The sequence below is a fragment of the Mobula birostris genome, chromosome 25 (genome assembly GCF_030028105.1).
Source record: "Mobula birostris isolate sMobBir1 chromosome 25, sMobBir1.hap1, whole genome shotgun sequence".
In the NCBI taxonomy this organism is placed as follows: Eukaryota; Metazoa; Chordata; class Chondrichthyes; order Myliobatiformes; family Myliobatidae; genus Mobula; species Mobula birostris.
Window position 1 is genome coordinate 43,986,401 of NC_092394.1, and position 19,937 is coordinate 44,006,337.

The 19,937-nt window shown below is 44.2% G+C and overlaps 2 protein-coding genes across 5 annotated transcripts in view; one reads left to right on the forward strand and one right to left on the reverse strand.

The window, feature by feature from the left end:
• Positions 1–15,668, reverse strand: part of rad51d (RAD51 paralog D) — a 29,923-nt gene extending 14,255 nt beyond the window's left edge. For 3 of the 4 annotated variants that reach the window (XR_011883142.1, XM_072243345.1, XM_072243344.1), the window contains exons 1-5: positions 15,331–15,668; positions 10,487–10,548; positions 6,602–6,720; positions 4,483–4,564; positions 375–509 (exon numbers count right to left, since the gene is read on the reverse strand). Coding sequence is in view for 3 of the 4 variants with exons in the window: in XM_072243345.1 (XP_072099446.1) it covers positions 375–509; positions 4,483–4,564; positions 6,602–6,720; positions 10,487–10,548; positions 15,331–15,412 (480 nt within the window). In the remaining variant the exon portion in view is untranslated. The remainder of the gene's footprint in view (positions 1–374; positions 510–4,482; positions 4,565–6,601; positions 6,721–10,486; positions 10,549–15,330) is intronic. The other variant, XM_072243346.1, reaches the window with a different exon arrangement.
• Positions 15,669–15,981: 313 nt separating this feature from the next.
• clip2 (CAP-GLY domain containing linker protein 2) overlaps positions 15,982–19,937 on the forward strand; it is a 167,161-nt gene continuing 163,205 nt past the window's right edge. Inside the window, exon 1 of the mRNA XM_072243338.1 lies at positions 15,982–16,093. The gene's annotated coding sequence lies outside the window, so the exon portion shown is untranslated. The remainder of the gene's footprint in view (positions 16,094–19,937) is intronic.

The window sequence follows — 19,937 nt, forward strand, 5'->3', positions numbered from 1 at the left end:
CATTTTCTCGTCTCTCATCTGCCTTGTTACTTTATATCTTTGTTTAAACTTTAAAATAGACGATCCTGAAGCATCGAAGTTTCTCGCTCATTCCTGATCTCCCAAAAGAACCCAGGGATTGAAAATAACTGAGATCCGACAGAAACAACCCACCTTTATCCAGTCTTTCCTTAGAGCACATATTCTCTCATCCAGGCAGTCTCATGATAAACCTCTTCCCCCCACATCCTTCCTGTAATGGAGTGACTAGAACTGATTGCGAAACTCCAGATGCCGCCTGCAGATGCAATCAGGCATTGCTTGGCCATAGTTATTGCTTTAAAACAGAAAGCAGTGAGCGGCCGTGACGGACTGGGAACTGGTCTGGCCCCTACCTGCTCCTCCATGCGGTCAACTTGGCTCTGGATCAGCTGCAGGAGGCGGCGGCTGCTCAGCCCTCCCGTCGAGTCGACGTACAGGACCTTCTGCTTCAGCTGACACGCGATGCTCACAGCCAGGCTGAGGCACACCTTCAACACAATTCAGAGCAGAGCTGAAACCATGGAAGCATGTCTGTCTCAATCCCAATACACCAACGTTAATGGCAATCAGTAAAATTCCCGAGGAATGAGCTGGCGAGGCAGGACAATCTTTGCCACACAGTTGGGGGCGGATAAGTACAAACTACACTGACACAGTTGGTTTCATCCATCCATCTAGAGTTTAAAGTCAGTGATTACAGGGCAGGAATGGACTGGGAGTTCGCTGGCAACAGCTATGGGTGGTGTGACGGGATCCTGAATTATCCCTTATGAACTGTGCTTTTAAACAGAGAGAGAGAGAGAGAGCTGTAGAGTACAAACACCTTGTTATATATATATATAGAGAGAGAGAGAGAGCGAGCGAGAGAGAGAGAGGGGGGCGGAGGGGGAGGGGGGAGGGGGGAGGGGGAGGAGAGGAGGCAAAGACTGTTCACAGTTTGTTACACATTTGCAAGGACACTGCCAGCTTCTGAGTTCCTACAGAGAGAGAAGGGGGGAGCTACTTGATGGACAGCTGGTGTTCAGCACAACAGTATTTAAAGCAGCGTAATTGCTTGTTTCACAGGACATGCAGATGTACAAGGGTGTGGTGAAGTTACCACTATCCTGTTCAGGTGCCCACGAGTGTGGGACTGAGGATCGATTGTGAGGGATCAATCTGTGATTATTAGTGCGTGAAAGAGCAACCTTATGGAGTCTACTAGTGTGTCTAACCCTCGCCTGGGTTGGTAGACTATCGCTCGAAGACGGTGCTCTTAAGTTGGTCAAGTTTGGCTAACTTGGAAGTTTCGGAGGACAATGGGAAGATCGACAGCATCAGCTCACCTGAAGAACAACAACACCTCTCTCTCTCCATCACTACTCAACTGAATACCACAAACTGAACTGAACTTTACTCATCATCGTAAGACTGTGTTCCATTTACCCCAAGGCTTGAAGAAGCTTGGATTTTATATTTCTATATATATATAAAAAATCATTGCTAACCTGTTTGATATATCTGAATTTATATCACTGTATTGCGTAGTTATTAATAAATAGCATTGGTTAACAGCAATAGCAGACTCCAAAGTGTTTTCCATTTCTGCTGGTTCTTTAACCCGTCACGGGGTACGTTACAGTGGTAAAGTTCGTTTCCCTCCCATCTGAACCCACCTATTTACTCCCTGGCATCTAGAGCATAGACAGGCTCAGTAGAGGGACAGGCCCTTTGGCTGCACTGGCTGCGCGGACCATGATATCAATTTAAACCAATTTCATCTGCACGTGGTCTCTACTCCTCCATTCACTGCCTGTTCATGTGGTTCAATGACTTTGAATGTCCAAAAATGCCATATCTGCTTAGATCTTGATTCCTGGAGACAAAGTTGTGCAGATCAAAAAAACAAAAGGCTTTCTGTGGGTTCATTACAAGTGGGCCACATCGCAACTGTTACATACCTCATGGATATCTTGTGACTGTCTTATGACCATGATGTAATTGAGTATCTTATGAGCATGAGGTAATGGTCATGTGATGGTGGGGTGATGTAATTTTCCCACCAGTGTGAGGTCACGTGATGCCATGTTCACCACAGGTATAAGAGGGAGACCCCTGGGGTGACGCAGTTAGTTTTTCTAGTTGAGTTTTAAGTTTAGCTTGTTACTTAATTCGTCAGATACTCTGTTATGCTGCATATTTGTCTTATGACGTAGGTTTGTTTTAAAGTGGAGTTCTACTTTCTATTCTCAGTAGTATTGGAGCGTGAAGACCTTACTAAAGTACAGGAACTCGCAGAGTCAAGTAAAGCTGATATCGTTCGGCGGTTTTGGAGAGGATCGACCTTTATTGAATCTTCGTTCAAGAAATAGTGACCTGCATCTGAGATATCCTATGCTAAAGCAGGAAGGATTGTGCAGTGTCTATTCTCCAGAGGAAAAGGTCAGTTCCTTTAAACCATTTTATTTCCATCGTCGGGAATCCTGCGGACAAGGCAGGTTCCGGCTGGGATCAGCAGTAACGTCACGTCTTTGAGGAATTCATTACCTCAGGAAAGTCTCTCCTAATTGACTGTATAAATCTCTTGGACTTTTGAATTTACCATTCTAAGAACTGTGTTCCAATTTTCCACTTTAAGAACTGTTTTTGCATTTACACTTTTAAGAACAGTTCCAGAGTTGCCATATAACAGTTAACTTCCCGTTAAGTTAGTCGTTTAAATACATTGCACTATTTTTGAGCAGAGTTTAATAAATGTTTGTTTGATTTTATAAAACCTAACTCAGTTCTATATTCGTTGTTGCCAATCACGTGACACTACTCACAGGAATTCACAATCCTTCTGATTACCTGGTTCACTGCAGGGAAGCACCAGGGCCCTGTTCGGTCCGAAATGGTGGGAACTGCAGCTGAGCATGCTGGGATACCAATGGCTCTTTGTGATTCGTAGATGGCGTCTATTTCGATATGTTTATTTACGGAGTTATCAGAAGAGAACCACGCTTCTAAAAATTCTCATGCACGCCTCTTATCTGCCTGCGCCAGGACCTCCGCGGTGCCCCAGCCAAAGTAGCGCAAGCCAATAGAGTTCAAAGGTCAATTGAAGTGGCAGCCAATCAAGACCGAGGTAAGTGAATGGGGGCCTATATAAACACAAGCACTCCCAAAGAGAAACACCAATAACTGCGCACTGAGGATGTCACCTCGACTAGTGATGAAACATCTGCAAAGCTTGGTGAGCACTGCAACATCAAACACCTCCACCTGAGCTACCAACATTCATCAGCATCCTTATCTTGTCTTGGTATGCCAAATGGCTCTGGCCCCCGCTGTACAAAGGGAAGCTATGTTTATCAAAGATTTCTTACCTAGTCGGAATGCACACTATCTGTAAACTCTCCCTGCCTGGACATTGTCATAAGCCTTGCCTTGCTGCAACTTCCACAGGACTTCATCATCTTCATCATATTTTACATTTTAATTGCTAAAATTGTACTTCCTGATTCACACAGCTAAGCTGGAATAACAGAGAAGCAGCCTGTTCGAAGTCCGTTCTTCAATATGGTGTTTATTCTTTACTTCCTCGTGCAGGCCACAGTTTATTGCTGCAGGTTGTCTTAATTTCAATTGTCAAAAGTTTGATCAGTAATTCCACACACAAAATAACAATATCATTACTTCACCCACATTAATCTGCCAGATTAAAGGTAAATTCACAGAAGCTTGGATTATGATCAAAATTAAACCCGACTATTGTATAATTTCTCCCACGTCCATCCCAGATGTTTTGCATATCTTCAAGTCAAGTCAAGTTTATTGTCATTTTGACCATAAGCTGCTGGTACAGTACACAGTAAAATGAAACAATGTTCCTCCAGGACCATGGTGCTACATGAAACAACACAAAACTACACTAGACTATGTGAGACAGCACAAGGCTACACTAGACTACATCCATAAAAACTGCACTAGACTACAGACCTGAACAGGACCACATAAAGTGGACAAAACAGTGCAGGGCAGTACAATAATTAATAAACAAGACAATAGGCACAGTAGAGGACAAATTACAATAATAAATGATGTAGATGTCAGTCTAGACTCTGAGTATTGAGGAGTCTGATGGCTTGGGGGAAGAAACTGTTGCACAGTCCTCAGGACATACACACCATAGTTTGAGCCCTCCTTGGATTAAATATACTAAGTGTACGCTTTAAGAAAAATAAATTCACAGTTTATAGCCAGGAGTGACTGAGGCAAATGAATTGTGGCAGGTTAGAACATTAGAACATAAGGAGGATCTGTTTATCTGGATTCTTGTGCCACTGATTTCAAACTTGCCAGTCAGTCAGCTCAGTTGAGTTTAACTCCGCTGGGTTCGGCCAGGTGTGTTTAGAGCTCCAGAATACTGAATGATTGGACCTATTCTTGTTTAAATGTAGATAATCAGTAAGAAGCTGCAGAAATTCAGAGTGTTCTTACCTGAGTCTTTCCGCTGCCCGGCCCTCCGACAAATTCTGTCAGCTCTCCTGTGTAAAGGCCCGAATCCAGCAACTTGTCCAGGCTGCAAAGGGAAGGCAGAAACCTCCAGTAAAAGGTCGATGATCTGGTGAGGGCAGTAACAATCCAGCTCCTCAATGCAGCGGCACCATCTCAAGGTGAGCCGAGTGACTAATGGCATGCTACCAAGCTTCCCTCCGTCCCCAAACATTGCCACCGGCCCAGTCAGAAACTAGGTGACCTGCCAGCATAACACAGCACCATGTGTACACCGTTAATCCCATTCCTGTGAGTACACAGTGGCTCCTGCGTATACACCAGGTACCCCAGGATTTCAGGCAACCCAAAAACATCAGAAGATTGCCTATATCTTGCCCATTTCTTTCCACGTTACCTAAAGACGGCAGCGAGGCGAGGGACGGGCTGATTCAGCTCACTGCTCCGCTCTGCGCTAAACTAAGTGTCTGGGGACGGACTCTCTTTGTGACCTTCAGTTCCAAACTCCAATTGCTTGCTTTTATTGTTTGCAAGATATGTTTTTTTTCTCTCTCTGCACACTGGCTATTCGACGGTCTTCTCTTTTTTTTTAATGGGGTCTTTTGGGTTTCTTTGTTTTGTGGCTGCCTATTAGTAGATGAATCTCAAGGTTGTATAATGTATACATACTTTGATTAAAAAAATGTCCTTTGAACTTTGAATTAGACATAGTACTCAGGACCAGAAATAGGCCATTCGGGCCATTGAGTCTGCTTCACCCAATACAGCAGAGTCATTCAATCTATTTAGACCATAAGATATAGGAACAAAATCATGCCATTTGGACCATCAAATCGTCATGGCTGATCTATTTTCCCTCTCAGCCCCAATCTCCTGCCTTATCCCTGTATCCCTTCATGCCCTAACTAATCAAGTATCTATCAAACTTTGCCTTAAATATACCCAATGACTTGGCCTCCTCAGCTGCCCTGTGGCAATGAATTCCCTGAGGCTGTGTTCTCTGGTCCTAGACTCTCTCACCACAGGAAACACCCTCTCCAAACCCACTCTATCAAGGCCTGATAGGTTTCAATAAGGTCACCCCTCATCTTTCTGAATTCCAATGAATACAGGCCCAGAGCCATCAAACGCTCTTCATATGACAAGCCATTCAATCCTAGAATCATTTTCGTGAACCTCCTTTGAAACTTCTCCAGCTTCAGCACATCCTTTCTAAGATGAACGGTCCGAAACTGATTACAATACTCCAAGTGAGGCCTCACCAGTGCTTTATTAAACCTCAATATTACATCCTTGCTTTAATATTCTAGTCCTCTTGAAATTAATGCTAACATTACATCTGCCTACCTCACCAGAGACTCAACCTGCAAATTAACCTTTAGGAAATCCTGCACATGGACTCCCAAGCCCCTTTGCATCTCAGCTTTTTGTATTTTCTCTCCATGTTCTCATGTTCCCTGGAGTACAGGAGGCCGAGATGTGACCTCACAGAACTGCACAAGATTATGAGAGGTACAGATAGGGTAGATGGCCAAAATGTTTTTTTCCCCAACTGTGGAGGTATCAAACCCAAAAGGGAATGATTTCAAGTTAAGAAGTAAAATAATTAAAAAGACCCTTAGTGTTTAGTTCATTTTGCACTGGGAGTGGTTGATCTCTGGAACATGTTGCCATAGGAGACAGCGGGATCAGACACAATTTCTATGCTTAAGAGGGATTTAGACAACAGGCAAGGCATAAGAACATAAGACACGGGAACAGAATTAGGACATTCAGCCCAATGAATCTGTTCTGGCATTTCAGTATCCCTCTCAACCCCATTCTCCTGCCTTCTCTGTGACCTTTGATGCCTTGACTAACCAAGAATCTAACGACCCTCACTTTAAATATACCAATAACTTGGCCTCCACAGCTGTCGTGGCAATGAATTCCACAGATCGACCACCCTTGGGCTAAAGGAGTTCCTTCTCATCTCTGTCCGAAATGGACACCCCTCCCTTCTGAGGTTTCAGGAGCAGGTGCCCAGCTCCTCCTCCTATTTACTAATGTGATGTACAATGCAACTCTCCTTCAAGGCACAGCAGGTGACTTGGGCAGTCCCTACCTGGGGTTTCCCGTAGACAGGATGGCTGTGGAACCCAGCAGCTCCTCATACAGATCCACACCGTTCGAGGGGAATGGAGAATACTGAGCAAGTAACACACGCCTCACAGCCATCAACGTCTGAAAACATAGGAGAAACTGAGTGTAACCCAACATGAGGGGTAGTCGAGATGCAACATTATAAATACAGGAGCAACCTCTCAGAAGATAGGTGAAGGCATGACTAGTAGCAAGGATCCCTGATCCATGGTGAGCTATCTGATAAAGGTGAACAGGCTACCACAGACATTCTGTTCTGGGTGGGGAAGGGGTTGGAAGGATCAGGCTCACCTTTGTTCCTGCAAAGCTATGTCGCAATGGATAAGACCCGGCGGTGCTCTCCTGACTGTGGGCATAGCTGGGCACCACCACCAACAGCCTATGCTGCTGGGTGAAGGGTGGGTCACTTGCTTGGGGTAGGAGAGCGCTGTGGAGAACCGGGGGAAATAAACCCCGGAGTGAACCAAAGCTTCAGGAAACAGGGGAGGGTGGGAAGGGGGGGGAAAGGAGAGAGGTGGGGGGAGGAGGGAGAGGGGGAGTGGGAGGTGGGGAGAGGGGGTGGGGGGGGGAAGAGAGTGGAGAGGAAGGAAAAAACACCAACTACTAATGATACAGAACTCTTAAACTTGGGAGAGGGTGAGCTGCACAAATAGTCCCCCAGGAACACAGGCTCAATCTAACCAGCAGAGTTTAAGAATTTCAAGCCAGCAAATAGAAAAACCAGTAACTGTAATACTGACTGCAAACTTGGGAGTGTCAGAAAATAAACTGACTAGTTCTTGAGAGAAGGAAAGTTTCTACCCTTTTCAACCTGACCCAAAGCTGAGTTCCATATTAACAAGGCTGATTCCTCACTGCCTTCTGAAAAGACCCAGTGAGCTCCTCGAAGCTAAAGCCCAAACGGACCAGGGCTGGTGCAATACATGCCAGTTCTCCCAGCAATGTCATTAGCTGCTCCCTCCTCATTTCCCCCTCCCCCTAACTTGCCAGTTAAGACAAGAAATGGTAAACGTAAGAGATTCTGTAGATGAACACATACAAAATGGTGGAGGAATGTAACAGGTCACAGTGGCATAGTGGTTAGTGCAAAGTTATTACAGCTCGGGGCATCAGAGTTCGGAGTTCAATTCCAGCATCATCTGCAAGGTGTCTGTACGTCCTCCCTGTGGAATGCATGGGTTCTTTCTGATTTTCCTGTTTCCTCCAATAGGCCAAAGACGTACCGGTTAGCAGGTTAATTTGTCATTGTAAACTGTCCCGTGATTCGGCTACAGTTCGATCGGGTGTCACTGGGCAGTGCAGATCAAAGGGCCAGAAGGGCCTAATCTGCCTTGATTCTCTAAATATAGTGAATTCCGGTGAATTGGGCCATCAGTTAATCCGGACAACTGTTTATTTCGGACAACTTAAAGAACAAAAACTAATTGAGGAAATAACCAGGATTGCCACCATTTATTTGGGACACTAAACCACTTAATTGGGACAAGAAACTGTTGCCAAGCAGCTTCTAACTAATGTCTCCTGCACTTGCGTGGCCATTAGACACAACAGCATGCTTAGAGCAATCAGCTTTTAAATAATGTCAGTTGCATGTGCTTGTGTTTTAAAAATAAAACACCAATTTTTGTCACTGATAGTCGGTGAGAAATAAGCATTAAGACAATTCAGAACTGTTTTGCTCACTGCAGTTTCAAGCACTCAGGCTTGGATATGCCAGAAATGGCCGGGAGTGAAAATGAAAGTTCATTCAACAAGTTAGAAACTGCAAAGAACTTGAAGGTATCAACAATCATCTTGAATGTTACAATGAAAGTGAAGATTTGGAGGATGCAATCGTTGACAGGATTATATGAAGGCAGCCCATTATCTACACTAGGTGTCTGTGCTGATCTTGTTCATTCACAGTTAAAAGAATGCAACGTGGATAAGTTCCTCTGTCAATTTGTGTTACGAATAAAACAAGTTTTGTATATGTTAGGAGTTGTTGGAGCCTGTGATTTAGAGTTGTAGTTCCATCGAGTGAGCTAGCGCTCTGCTATCTCTGAGAAAACTCTAGTAGAGAAATGCAAGCATGAGCTACCTCAAGGGGAAGTTCAGAGACGAGACAAGGGGTCACAGTCGACTACACTTCTCGCCGATTAAAGAGTTGAGAAGAGCAAGCAATTCTCGGAGAGGCCTACTCAAAAGCGCTGGTCCGCGTCGCTTCCCTCGGAGCGGCCACTGGGTCCTGATGCTCTCGGAGATGTTATTGGAACTCTGAGATTTATGGATTGGACTGTAGTTCATATTGGTCTCTTTCAGTTTTATGTTTTTTTTTTGTGTTTTCATCTATTCTTTCTTGCTGCCGATTGGGAGGCTGGCGGTTTGACGTTCTCGCTGTTATTTCTCCATGTGGATAATCTGTTAGCTTTTACATGAGGGAGGGGTAGGGGGATGTTTGGGGTATGTGAGTTTTTGTTTCTTTTTCTTCTCATGCAAGGGGGGTTACAACTAGAGGGTAAGGGGGGTGATTGGTGTCTGTCTTTCAACTACTTTTATGGTTTTCTGTACTATGGCTATCTGGAGAAGACAAATCTCAGAGTCGTATTCTGCACACAAACTTTGATAATAAAATGAACCTTTGAACCAATGTACAGTTTTGTAATTCTGCAGTAGTATTGATAGTGTTCTAATTTGTTCTGTATTTCATTTAAATACATAACTTGTTACCCAGTTTGTCTTTTTTTTATACCTTTTAACTATTTCCATGAAACTGTCTAATGAGGCAGTCGCTTAATTGGGCCAAAATGTACTGGTCCCGATGTGTCCCAATTAACCGGAAACCACTGTAAATGAAATACTGTAAATGGGAGATCGTTTCGCTGAACGCCTATGCTCTGTCCACCAGAGAAAGCAGGATCTCCCGGTGGCCACACATTTTAATTCCGCGTCCCATTCCCATTCTGATATGTCTATCCACGGCCTCCTCTACTGTAAAGATGAAGCCACACTCAGGTTGGAGGAGCAACACCTTATTTTCCGTCTGGGTAGCCTCCAACCTGATGGCATGAACATTGACTTCTCAAACTTCCGCTAATGCCCCACCTCCCCCTCTTATTCCATCCGTTATTTATCTATATACACACATTCTTTTTTTCTCTCTCTCCTTTTTCTCCCTCTGTCCCTCTCACTATACCCCTTGCCCATCCTCTGGGTTTCCCCCCTCCCCTTTTTCTTTCTCCCTGAGCCTCCTGTCCCATGATCCTCTCATATCCCTTTTGCCAACCACCTGTCCAGCTCTTGGCTCCATCCCTCCCCCTCCTGTCTTCTCCTATCATTTTGGATCTCCCCCTCCCCCTCCCACTTTCAAATCTCTTACTAGCTCTTCTTTCAGTTAGTCCTGACGAAGGGTCTCGGCCCAAAACGTCCACTGCACCTCTTCCTAGAGATGCTGCCTGGCCTGCTGCTTTCACCAGCAACTTTTGTGTGTGTTGCTTGAAAGGAATAAAGGGTGACAATTCAGACCGAGATCCTTCATCAGGATTGCAGATGCTGGATATCTTGAGCAACACACATAAGATGCTGTTGGAACTCAGCAAGTCAGGCAGCATCTACAGAGCAGAATAAACTGTCAACCTTTTGGGCCCAAAACGTCAATCGTACTCCCCTCCATCGAAGCTGCCTGACTTGCTGAATTCTGCCAGCATTTTGAGACAAGAAATGGGGCCCTGTTTAACACTGCAGCACCATTCATTAATTAAAAAATAATTCCCTTTGAACCACCACTACAACAGCAGCTTAACACACCAAGTTTGCCTTTAGACGGCCAAGACAGTAGAGGCAACACTAGAGGCAGTTTCTTTATTACCTTGTACGAAATCGAACATTTCTGTGCCAGGTCTTCAATGTCCGCAGTCACTAAGTTCACCACTGAAACAGATTGAAGAGCATATTAGACCATATTGGAACTTAACTCTCAGCCCAGAGGTTTCAGGATTACATTCCCATCTGACAGTTTTGCTGGAATAATTCAGATTCTGTGCCTTTATTTGTGACAAACTAAAGGTAGCCTTCAGCCTATGTTCAGTACAAATTAGTTTTCAATTCCCAAAACACAGATTGGGTCTTGGAGTTTACACCATCTCTTTGCGCTCCAGATGGAAACAGTGGTGGCATCCATAACAGTATCTTCACTGGACGTGGCCAAGTGGTTAAGGCGTCGGTCTAGTGATCTGAAGGTCGCTAGTTCGAGCCTTGGCTGAGGCCGCGGGTTGTGTCCTTAAGCAAGGCACTTAACCACACATTGCTTTGCGATGACACCGGTGCCAAGCCGTATGGGTCCTAATGCCCTTCCCTTAGACAACATTCGTGGCATGGAGAGGGGAGACTTGCAGCATGGGCAACTGCCGGTCTTCCATGCAAACTTGCCCAGGCCTGCGCCCTGGAAACCTTCCAAGGCGCAAATCCATGGTCTCACGAGACTAACGGACGCCTATTCAACTGGAAGATAACGTCTTGGTACTAAAGTCATGTCAAGACAATGAAAGAGATCATCCCTGCTTTGTCCACTAATGTGACAGGGACTGTTGTGAGGGCTAGCATTCCCAACCACGGTTTGATGCAGTTCTGAGGTTTCATTATATGTTAGCAACCATCTCTGTTCCCCAACAGACTTTTTCACATTAAACAATGTAACCAAACTCAATAATTAACAGCAGTGCTAGAAGTTTAATATTTACTCCCTGGAGACCACAAGACAATCTTAAGGTTCGATGCGGTGTCCTTACTAAAGGACATCTAAGATTCGCAATGCCCAAAAGAAAAATTCTTATAGATGCTGAAATATTTGGAAATCCACAGTTGATCATGTGGTATCCACAGACAGAAAGAGTTAGTGTTTCAAGCCAGGTCTCGGCCTGAAAGTTTGTTCATTTCCATGAGTGTTGTCTGACCTGCCGAGTTCCTCCAGCATTTTGTGTGTATTGCTCAGCGTTTCAAGCTAATGATTTTTTCATCGAAACTGAAGAAAAAGTTACAAATGAAACATATGGTAAAGTTGAAGACAAATGGGGGTGGGGAGGGAAGGAAAGAAACAAAATGCTGTCATTGATTGGTTGGGACTTGGAGTGAATCATATTTTTTTTTTAAAAATTTACACTTCTTGTCCATCCTTACAGCTTTTGAACCAAGTGGCTTGCTAGGCCATTTCATAGAAACATAGAAAATAGGTGCAGGAGTAGGCCATTCGGCCCTTCGAGCCTGCACCGCCATTTATTATGATCATGGCTGATCATCCAACTCAGAACCCCACCCCAGCCTTCCCTCCATACCCCCTGACCCCCGTAGCCACAAGGGCCATATCTAACTCCCTCTTAAATATAGCCAATTAACTGGCCTCAACTGTTTCCTGTGGCAGAGAATTCCACAGATTCACCACTCTCTGTGTGAAGAAGTTTTTCCTAATCTCGGTCCTGAAAGGCTTCCCCTCTATCCTCAAACTGTGGCCCCTCGTTCTGGACTTCCCCAACATCGGGAACAATCTTCCTGCATCTAGCCTGTCCAATCCCTTTAGGATCTTATACGTTTCAATCAGATCCCCCTTCAATCTTCTAAATTCCAACGAGTACAAGCCCAGTTCATCCAGTCTTTCTTCATATGAAAGTCCTGCCATCCCAGGAATCAATCTGGTGAACCTTCTTTGTACTCCCTCTATGGCAAGGATGTCTTTCCTCAGATTAGGGGACCAAAACTGCACACAATACTCCAGGTGTGGTCTCACCAAGGCCTTGTACAACTGCAGTAGTACCTCCCTGCTCCTGTACTCGAATCCTCTTGCTATGAATGCCAGCATACCATTCGCCTTTTTCACCGCCTGCTGTACCTACATGCCCATTTTCAATGACTGGTGTATAATGACACCCAGGTCTCGTTGCACCTCCCCTTTTCCTAATCGGCCACCATTCAGATAATAATCTGTTTTCCTATTTTTGCCACCAAAGTGGATAACTTCACATTTATCCACATTAAATTGCATCTGCCATGAATTTGCCCACTCACACAACCTATCCAAGTCACCCTGCATCCTCTTAGCATCCTCCTCACAGCTAACACTGCCACCCAGCTTCGTGTCATCCGCAAACTTGGACACGCTGCATTTAATTCCCTCATCCAAGTCATTAATATATATTGTAAACAACTGGGGTCCCAGCACTGAGCCTTGCGGTACCCCACTAGTCACCACCTGCCATTCTGAAAAGGTCCCGTTTATTCCCACTCTTTGCTTCCTGTCTGCTAACCAATTCTCCACCCACACCAATACCTTACCCCCAATACCGTGTGCTTTAAGTTTGCACACTAATCTCCTGTGTGGGACCTTGTCAAAAGCCTTTTGAAAATCCAAATATACCACATCCACTGGTTCTCCCCTATCCACTCTACTAGTTACATCCTCAAAAAATTCTATGAGATTCATCAGACATGATTTTCCTTTCACAAATCCATGCTGACTTTGTCCGATGATTTCACCGCTTTCCAAATGTGCTGTTATCACATCCTTGATAACTGACTCCAGCAGTTTCCCCACCACCGACGTTAGGCTAACCGGTCTATAATTCCCCGGTTTCTCTCTCCCTCCTTTTTTAAAAAGTGGAGTTACATTAGCCACCCTTCAATCCTCAGGAACTAGTCCAGAATCTAACGAGTTTTGAAAAATTATCACTAATGCATCCACTATTTCTTGGGCTACTTCCTTAAGCACGCTAGGATGCAGACCATCTGGCCCTGGGGATTTATCTGCCTTCAATCCCTTCAATTTACCTAACACCACTTCCCTACTAACATGTATTTCGCTCAGTTCCTCCATCTCACTGGACCCTCTGTCCCCTACTATTTCTGGAAGATTATTTATGTCCTCCTTAGTGAAGACAGAACCAAAGTAATTATTCAATTGGTTTGCCATGTCCTTGCTCCCCATAATCAATTCACCTGTTTCTGTCTGCAGGGGACCTACATTTGTCTTTACCAGTCTTCTCCTTTTTACATATCTATAAAAGCTTTTACAGTCCATTTTTATGTTCCCTGCCAGTTTTCTCTCATAATCTTTTTTCCCCTTCCTAATTCAGCCCTATGTCCTCCTCTGCTGAACTCTGAATTTCTCCCAGTCCTCAGGTGAGTCACTTTCTCTGGCTAATTTGTATGCTTCTTCTTTGGAATTGATACTATCCCTAATTTCTCTTGTCAGCCACGGGTGCACTACCTTCCTTGATTTATTCTTTTGCCAAACTGGGATGAACAATTGTTGTAGTTCATCCATGCAACCTTTAAATGCTTGCCATTGCATATCCACCGTCAATCCTTTAAGTGTCATTTGCCAGTCTATCTTAGCTAATTCACGTCTCATACCTTCAAAGTCACCCCTCTTTAAGTTCAGAACCTTTGTTTCTGAATTAACTATGTCACTCTCCATCTTAATGAAGAATTCCACCATATTATGGTCACCTTTACCCAAGGGGCCTCTCACGACAAGATTGCTAATTAACTCTTCCTCATTGCTCAAAACCCAGTCCAGAATAGCCTGCTCTCTAGTTGGTTCCTCGACATGTTGGTTCAAAAAACCATCCCGCATACATTCCAAGAAATCCTCTTCCTCAGCACCTTTACCAATTTGGTTCACCCAATCTACATGTAGATTGAAGTCACCCATTATAACTGCTGTTCCTTTATTGCACACATTTCTAATTTCCTGTTTAATACCATCTCCGACCTCACTACTACTGTTAGGTGGCCTGTACACAACTCCCACCAGCGTCTTCTGCCCCTTAGCGTTACGCAGCTCTACCCATATTGATTCCACATCTTCCCGGCTTATGTCCTTCCTTTCTATTGTGTTAATCTCTTCTTTAACCAGCAACGCCACCCCACCTCCCCTTCCTTCATGTCTATCCCTCCTGAATATTGAATATCCCTGAACGTTGAGCTCCCATCCCTGGTCACCCTGAAGCCATGTCTCTGTGATCCCAACTATATCATAATCATTAATAACAATCTGCACTTTCAATACATCCACCTTATTACGAATGCTCCTTGCATTGACACACAAAGCCTTCAGGTGCTCTTTTACAACTCTCTTAGCCCTTCAGAGCGTGTTTAAGGGTCAATAAATGTGGAGTTACATATTTGCCAGAAAGGGTAAGAATGCCAGATTTCCTCCCCAAATCCATAGGTGACATAATACCCATAGTTCAGGTAACATTCTGAATGGTGGAAAATAGTGGTAAAGACCACACAACCATAGGCTCGTTTAGGGGGAGATGAAATAGTAACAATTCTGATATTAAAATATGCAAAATATATTGCCTGCTGTAAAACTTTGAGATGTTGGATAAATAAGCCAAGAAACTGCTCCAGCAGTGCACTTGAGTAGCACGATATAATTTATGAAGCATGGGATTACAAAATCTGGGACCCAGTCCAATCCCACAGGTGTCTAGCTCGGTGTCCAACTGAATTCCTTCAAACTTTAAAAAAAAATAGACGAGATTCAGCTTGCACGGGAATGTATTTTTGTTGGTGTGGTGTATACCGCCTCCACATGAGGCCGCCGGACAACATTACAATTGGCTATAATGCCCGCTGACGCGACCTGAAGCGTGAAAGGCGGCTGTTTTTGTGAGTATTCCCACCCGAGGGCTAGCAGAGCAAGTCACTCCATACCTGTCTTCACGTTCTGCTCCTTTAAAGCCTGGATGAGGTGGGCGGTGGCTCCGGGACAGATGCCCTCTCTGAGGATCACCATAGTGGGAGAGCGGCTATGGGACTCCTAGCGCCCCGGGTCTGCGGCTGCGATCTCAAACGGGGCGAGTAGAAGTGGGGGTAAAGCGTGTGCGCAGCCCAGTGGGCCCCAGCCACCTAGCAACTTGACTGTCGGGCCCGGATTCCCCCACGCGAACTCTCCCTTATTTCTAATCGCCGCCCCTCCGCTTGGCTCATCTTCCCGCCAGAAAAGTAACAAAATCTAATTTACTGTCGCGGAGTTCCAGAACTTCATGACGTCACCCCGTTTGTTTAAAAAAAAACGAATTAGCCCCGTAATTACTCGTATAAACCAGACCTGTGCAACTCCGACCGTAAGTAGTGGTGTAATGTCACTCCTAAAAGCTGCAAGAAGTGGTTATAATTGAAAAAGACATAGCAAAATGATCAAAGTCTTTAGTTCGTTCACTGTTGTCCCCTTTTAATCTTTTGCCAAAGCTGTTCTTATTACTTTAAAATATTAAATTTTGTTTATTTGGTAAATTTTTTCACAGTTCACAATTTCACAAAATACACAGATTTTTAAAAAATATATATTTATTCTTTCATAGGATGTGAGCATCAATGGTAAAACAGCATTTATTGTTTGTCCCGAGTTTCTCTGAACTGAGGAGGCAGTAAGGAGTCAACCTGATTGGCGAGTCACACAAATGGGCAAGACAGGGTAAGGACAACAGATTTCCTTCCCTGAAGAACGTTATGAAATCATGTGATATTTTATATGATAAACTGCTAGGTTCATGTAGTCATTACTAGCTTCTTAAAAGAAAATTTAGTTTCCACAGTCACCACGATGGCATTTGAACTCATGTGTGGAAATCAATAGTCAAGAACAATACCTACTAGTCCAGTTAATTTATGATTCAAGATTCTAAATTGTCATTTCCAGTACAGAAATATAAAGGAGAATTAAATAATTGTTACTCCAGATCTGATGTGGCACAAAAAAGACACAATAAGATAAAGAAGACAATGATAAATATACACAATATAAATATATAAAAGAGTTTATATACATAGACTCATTGTATGTACATAAAGTGACACTAGATACAGGAGTGGCCGTACATAAGGTGACTCTGACAGGAAATAACAGAGTAGTTGTGTGGGGGTTGTCGAACGATAGGTTAGTGGGTGGAGGTGTTGATCAGCCTTACTGCTTGGGAAAGTAACTGTTTTAAAGTTAGGGGGTTCTCCCTGATGGGAGTGGGACAAACAGTCCATGGGTGGGATCCTTCATGATGTTGCTGGCCTTATTCTGTATGTATATGATGTTGCTGGCCTTATTCTGTATGTATATGCCCTTGTGGTGTTAACCTCTGATAAAGGACATTTGGCCCGAAACATTAACCCTATTTCTCTCTCCATGGTTGCTGGCAGACCTCCTGAATGCATCCAGAGTTTTCTGTTTTCATTTTAACTTGATCATTATGCTTACTGCAATAACCAGATTAATATTACTTTTGTATACATGCTGTGGTATATTGATAAAGGTTGTTATTAATTGTCCCAGGGGCATGCATCTCAAATAGCCTCTGACAACCAAGTCCAGCTCCTGGCCTTCACGCATGGCTTAGCTAGTAAGCCTGGCAGAACAGTTTCTGCTGACAGGAGAAGAGGCAAAGGTGGGTTACTGGTGCCTTAAAGCCTCTGGGCGAGCTTCGGGCAGATGAGCTTGTCAGCCGTGGCTGGCAGCTCGTCTAGGAGAAGGAAAACTCTGATCTCAAACCTCCGCTGCCTTGCAGTTATACAGCTATAGCCACTCATGGGGAAGACTTTGGGAGTAATCCCCAAGGAATAATCTGCAGCAGGATTCCCTACGTAGAGTTCAACGCTGACTGGCAACTCAGGTAATGCTGCTGGTGCCAAACTGTGTTGGTCTTGGCCGTTCTTTTGGATCCATCAGCTGTATGGAGAGGGGGAGCCCGCTACATGGGCAACAGTTTGCTCTCCTTCTTGTACTCCCCTGGTGTGCGTATCATACAGACAGATAGGACGCGACATCCATGGTTGACTTCCATGTCAATACACGCTTACACTCTCTGACCTTTTTCTCCTGTCAGCTTTCTCTCCCTGTTTCATTCTCAATATTATTGGCTTCATTACTCAAGTCCAATTTGGTTGGATGTCACGTTTGTTTTGTTTTCCCTCAGTATTTAGAAACGGCCAGACAAACAAGGGCAGGGGTTACCAACCTTAGTGCCAGTTGGCATTTTGGTCTCATTATCTCCTCTAGCCTCGATAAATATTTATAACAGTTTCATGGTGGCTCTACAAGAACTGGGTGGTACAGCAAAATTGAATTATTCCTCATCAGTCAAATGGAATTATAATTACAATTAAGCCTTAGCATTCTCAGAACAAAGCTTGCGGAGATGGCAGTACGTGTTAGTGAACTGGTACAGCAGTAATGGGATTATGTATCTCACGGTGCTTTTGCCAATCTTTCTAAGCTTCAGCACTTGTACATAACAATGTGTGAAATCCTTGGGAATTGAGGAGAAAACAGGCACACTCATTCTCACCAGGACCATGCGTCTAGTTAAAGAGAAGATTTTCATCGTCAACCTGGACCCAAGCCCCAGAAGATATCCTTTATCAAGGTCCACTGTATCCCACCCAGTGTCCTTGGATAAATGGCTGCCTTAGTACCACGGCACTGTTTACACACATGTAGAATGTCAGCAGCTCTCCAATATCTCAAAATCAAAGCCGAGTTCATTGTCAGATGCACAAGTGCATGTATGCACAGATACAATGAAAAACTTTCTTGCAGCAACATCACAGATACATGGCACCATCCATAAGAAAAAGATAAATTCAACATAACTTATACATTTTGCAAGAAAGAACACAAACTAGAACAAAAAGAAAGTGCATTTTAGTGCAAAGTAACCAATGTGGTCATAGCATTGCTAAACTAATACCCTCAGGTCAATAGGCTCCTGAACTCCTTGCTACATTGCATTCAAAGTGTCACCAGATAATTTGTACTGTACCCTACAATATTTAATTTATGCACTTATATTTATCGATGTGTAATTCAGTTGCAGGTTTAATTTTTACTTTCCTAAGTGTGTTATATGGGGTGTTAGCTTTCATAAATCGAGGGATAGAGTTTAAGAGTCGCGATGTAATGATGCAGCTCTATAAAACTCTGGTTAGGCCACACTTGGAGTACTGTGTCCAGTTCTGGTCGCCTCACTATAGGAAGGATGTGGAAGCATTGGAAAGTGTACAGAGGAGATTTACCAGGATGCTGCCTGGTTTAGAGAGTATGGATTATGATCAGAGATTAAGGGAGCTAGGGCTTTACTCTTTGGAGAGGAGGAGGATGAGAGGAGACATGATAGAGGCGTACAAAATAATAAGAGGAATAGATAGAGTGGATAGCCAGTGCCTCTTCCCCAGGGCACCACTGCTCAATACAAGAGGACATGGCTTTAAGGTAAGGGGTGGGAAGTTCAAGGGGGATATTAGAGGAAGGTTTTTTACTCAGAGAGTGGTTGGTGCGTGGAATGAACTGCCTGAGTGGAGGCAGATACACTTGTGAAGTTTAAGAGACTACTAGACAGGTATATGGAGGAATTTAAGGTGGGGGGTTATATGGGAGGCAGGGTTTGAGGGTTGGCACAACATTGTGGGCTGAAGGGCCTGTAATGTGCTGTACTATTCTATGTTCTATGTTCTATATATGTGTTATGTGTACCTACTGTGGTCCAGGGAGATGCTTGCTCGTTTGGCGGTATACATGCATATAATTAAATGACAATAAACTTGACTTGACTGGTGTCCTGGTTGGTTCAAGAACTGATGGTTGCAGGGTAGTAGCCGTTCCTGAACCCAGTGGTGAGGGACTTCAGGCTTCTGTACTTCCTGCCTGATGGTAGTCGTGAGATGACTGCATGAAGCAGGTGGTGGAGATCTTTGATGTTAGATGTTGTCTTCTCCAGGGAGCCCCTCTGTATTCCTACGGATGGTGGGGGAGGTGTGTCTGATGTATTCGGCTGAGTCTACAACTCTCTGATGCTTATGTTTCTGCACATTCACAGTCACTATTCTGTAGATTCGCTGAGGATGCTCACAGGAAAATGAATCTTGGGGTTGTATATGGTGACAAACATGTACTTTGATACTTTGACCTTTGAACATTGCTGTACGAATCAACGCTACTAAGATGATCGCTCTTTACATAGAAACCTACGAAGTTCCTGCAGCTGTTCAACTACAGACGGAATCACAACGGAGCTCAGTGCCCGGTGCCGGTAATATACAAAGGATGATGAAGTCCTGAGGCGGGGGGGGGGGGGGGTCTCGGCCCGAAACGTCGACTGTTTACTCTGTTCCATAGATGCTGCCTGACCCGCTGAGTGTCTCCAGCATTTTGTGTGTGTTGCTTTGGATCTCCAGCGTCTGCAGACTTTCTCGTGTTTTTGATACAAAGGATGTGATCTGGGAGAAGAATCAGTCTGATTACCTTTCATTCCAGCCTGGGGACATGAATGTCA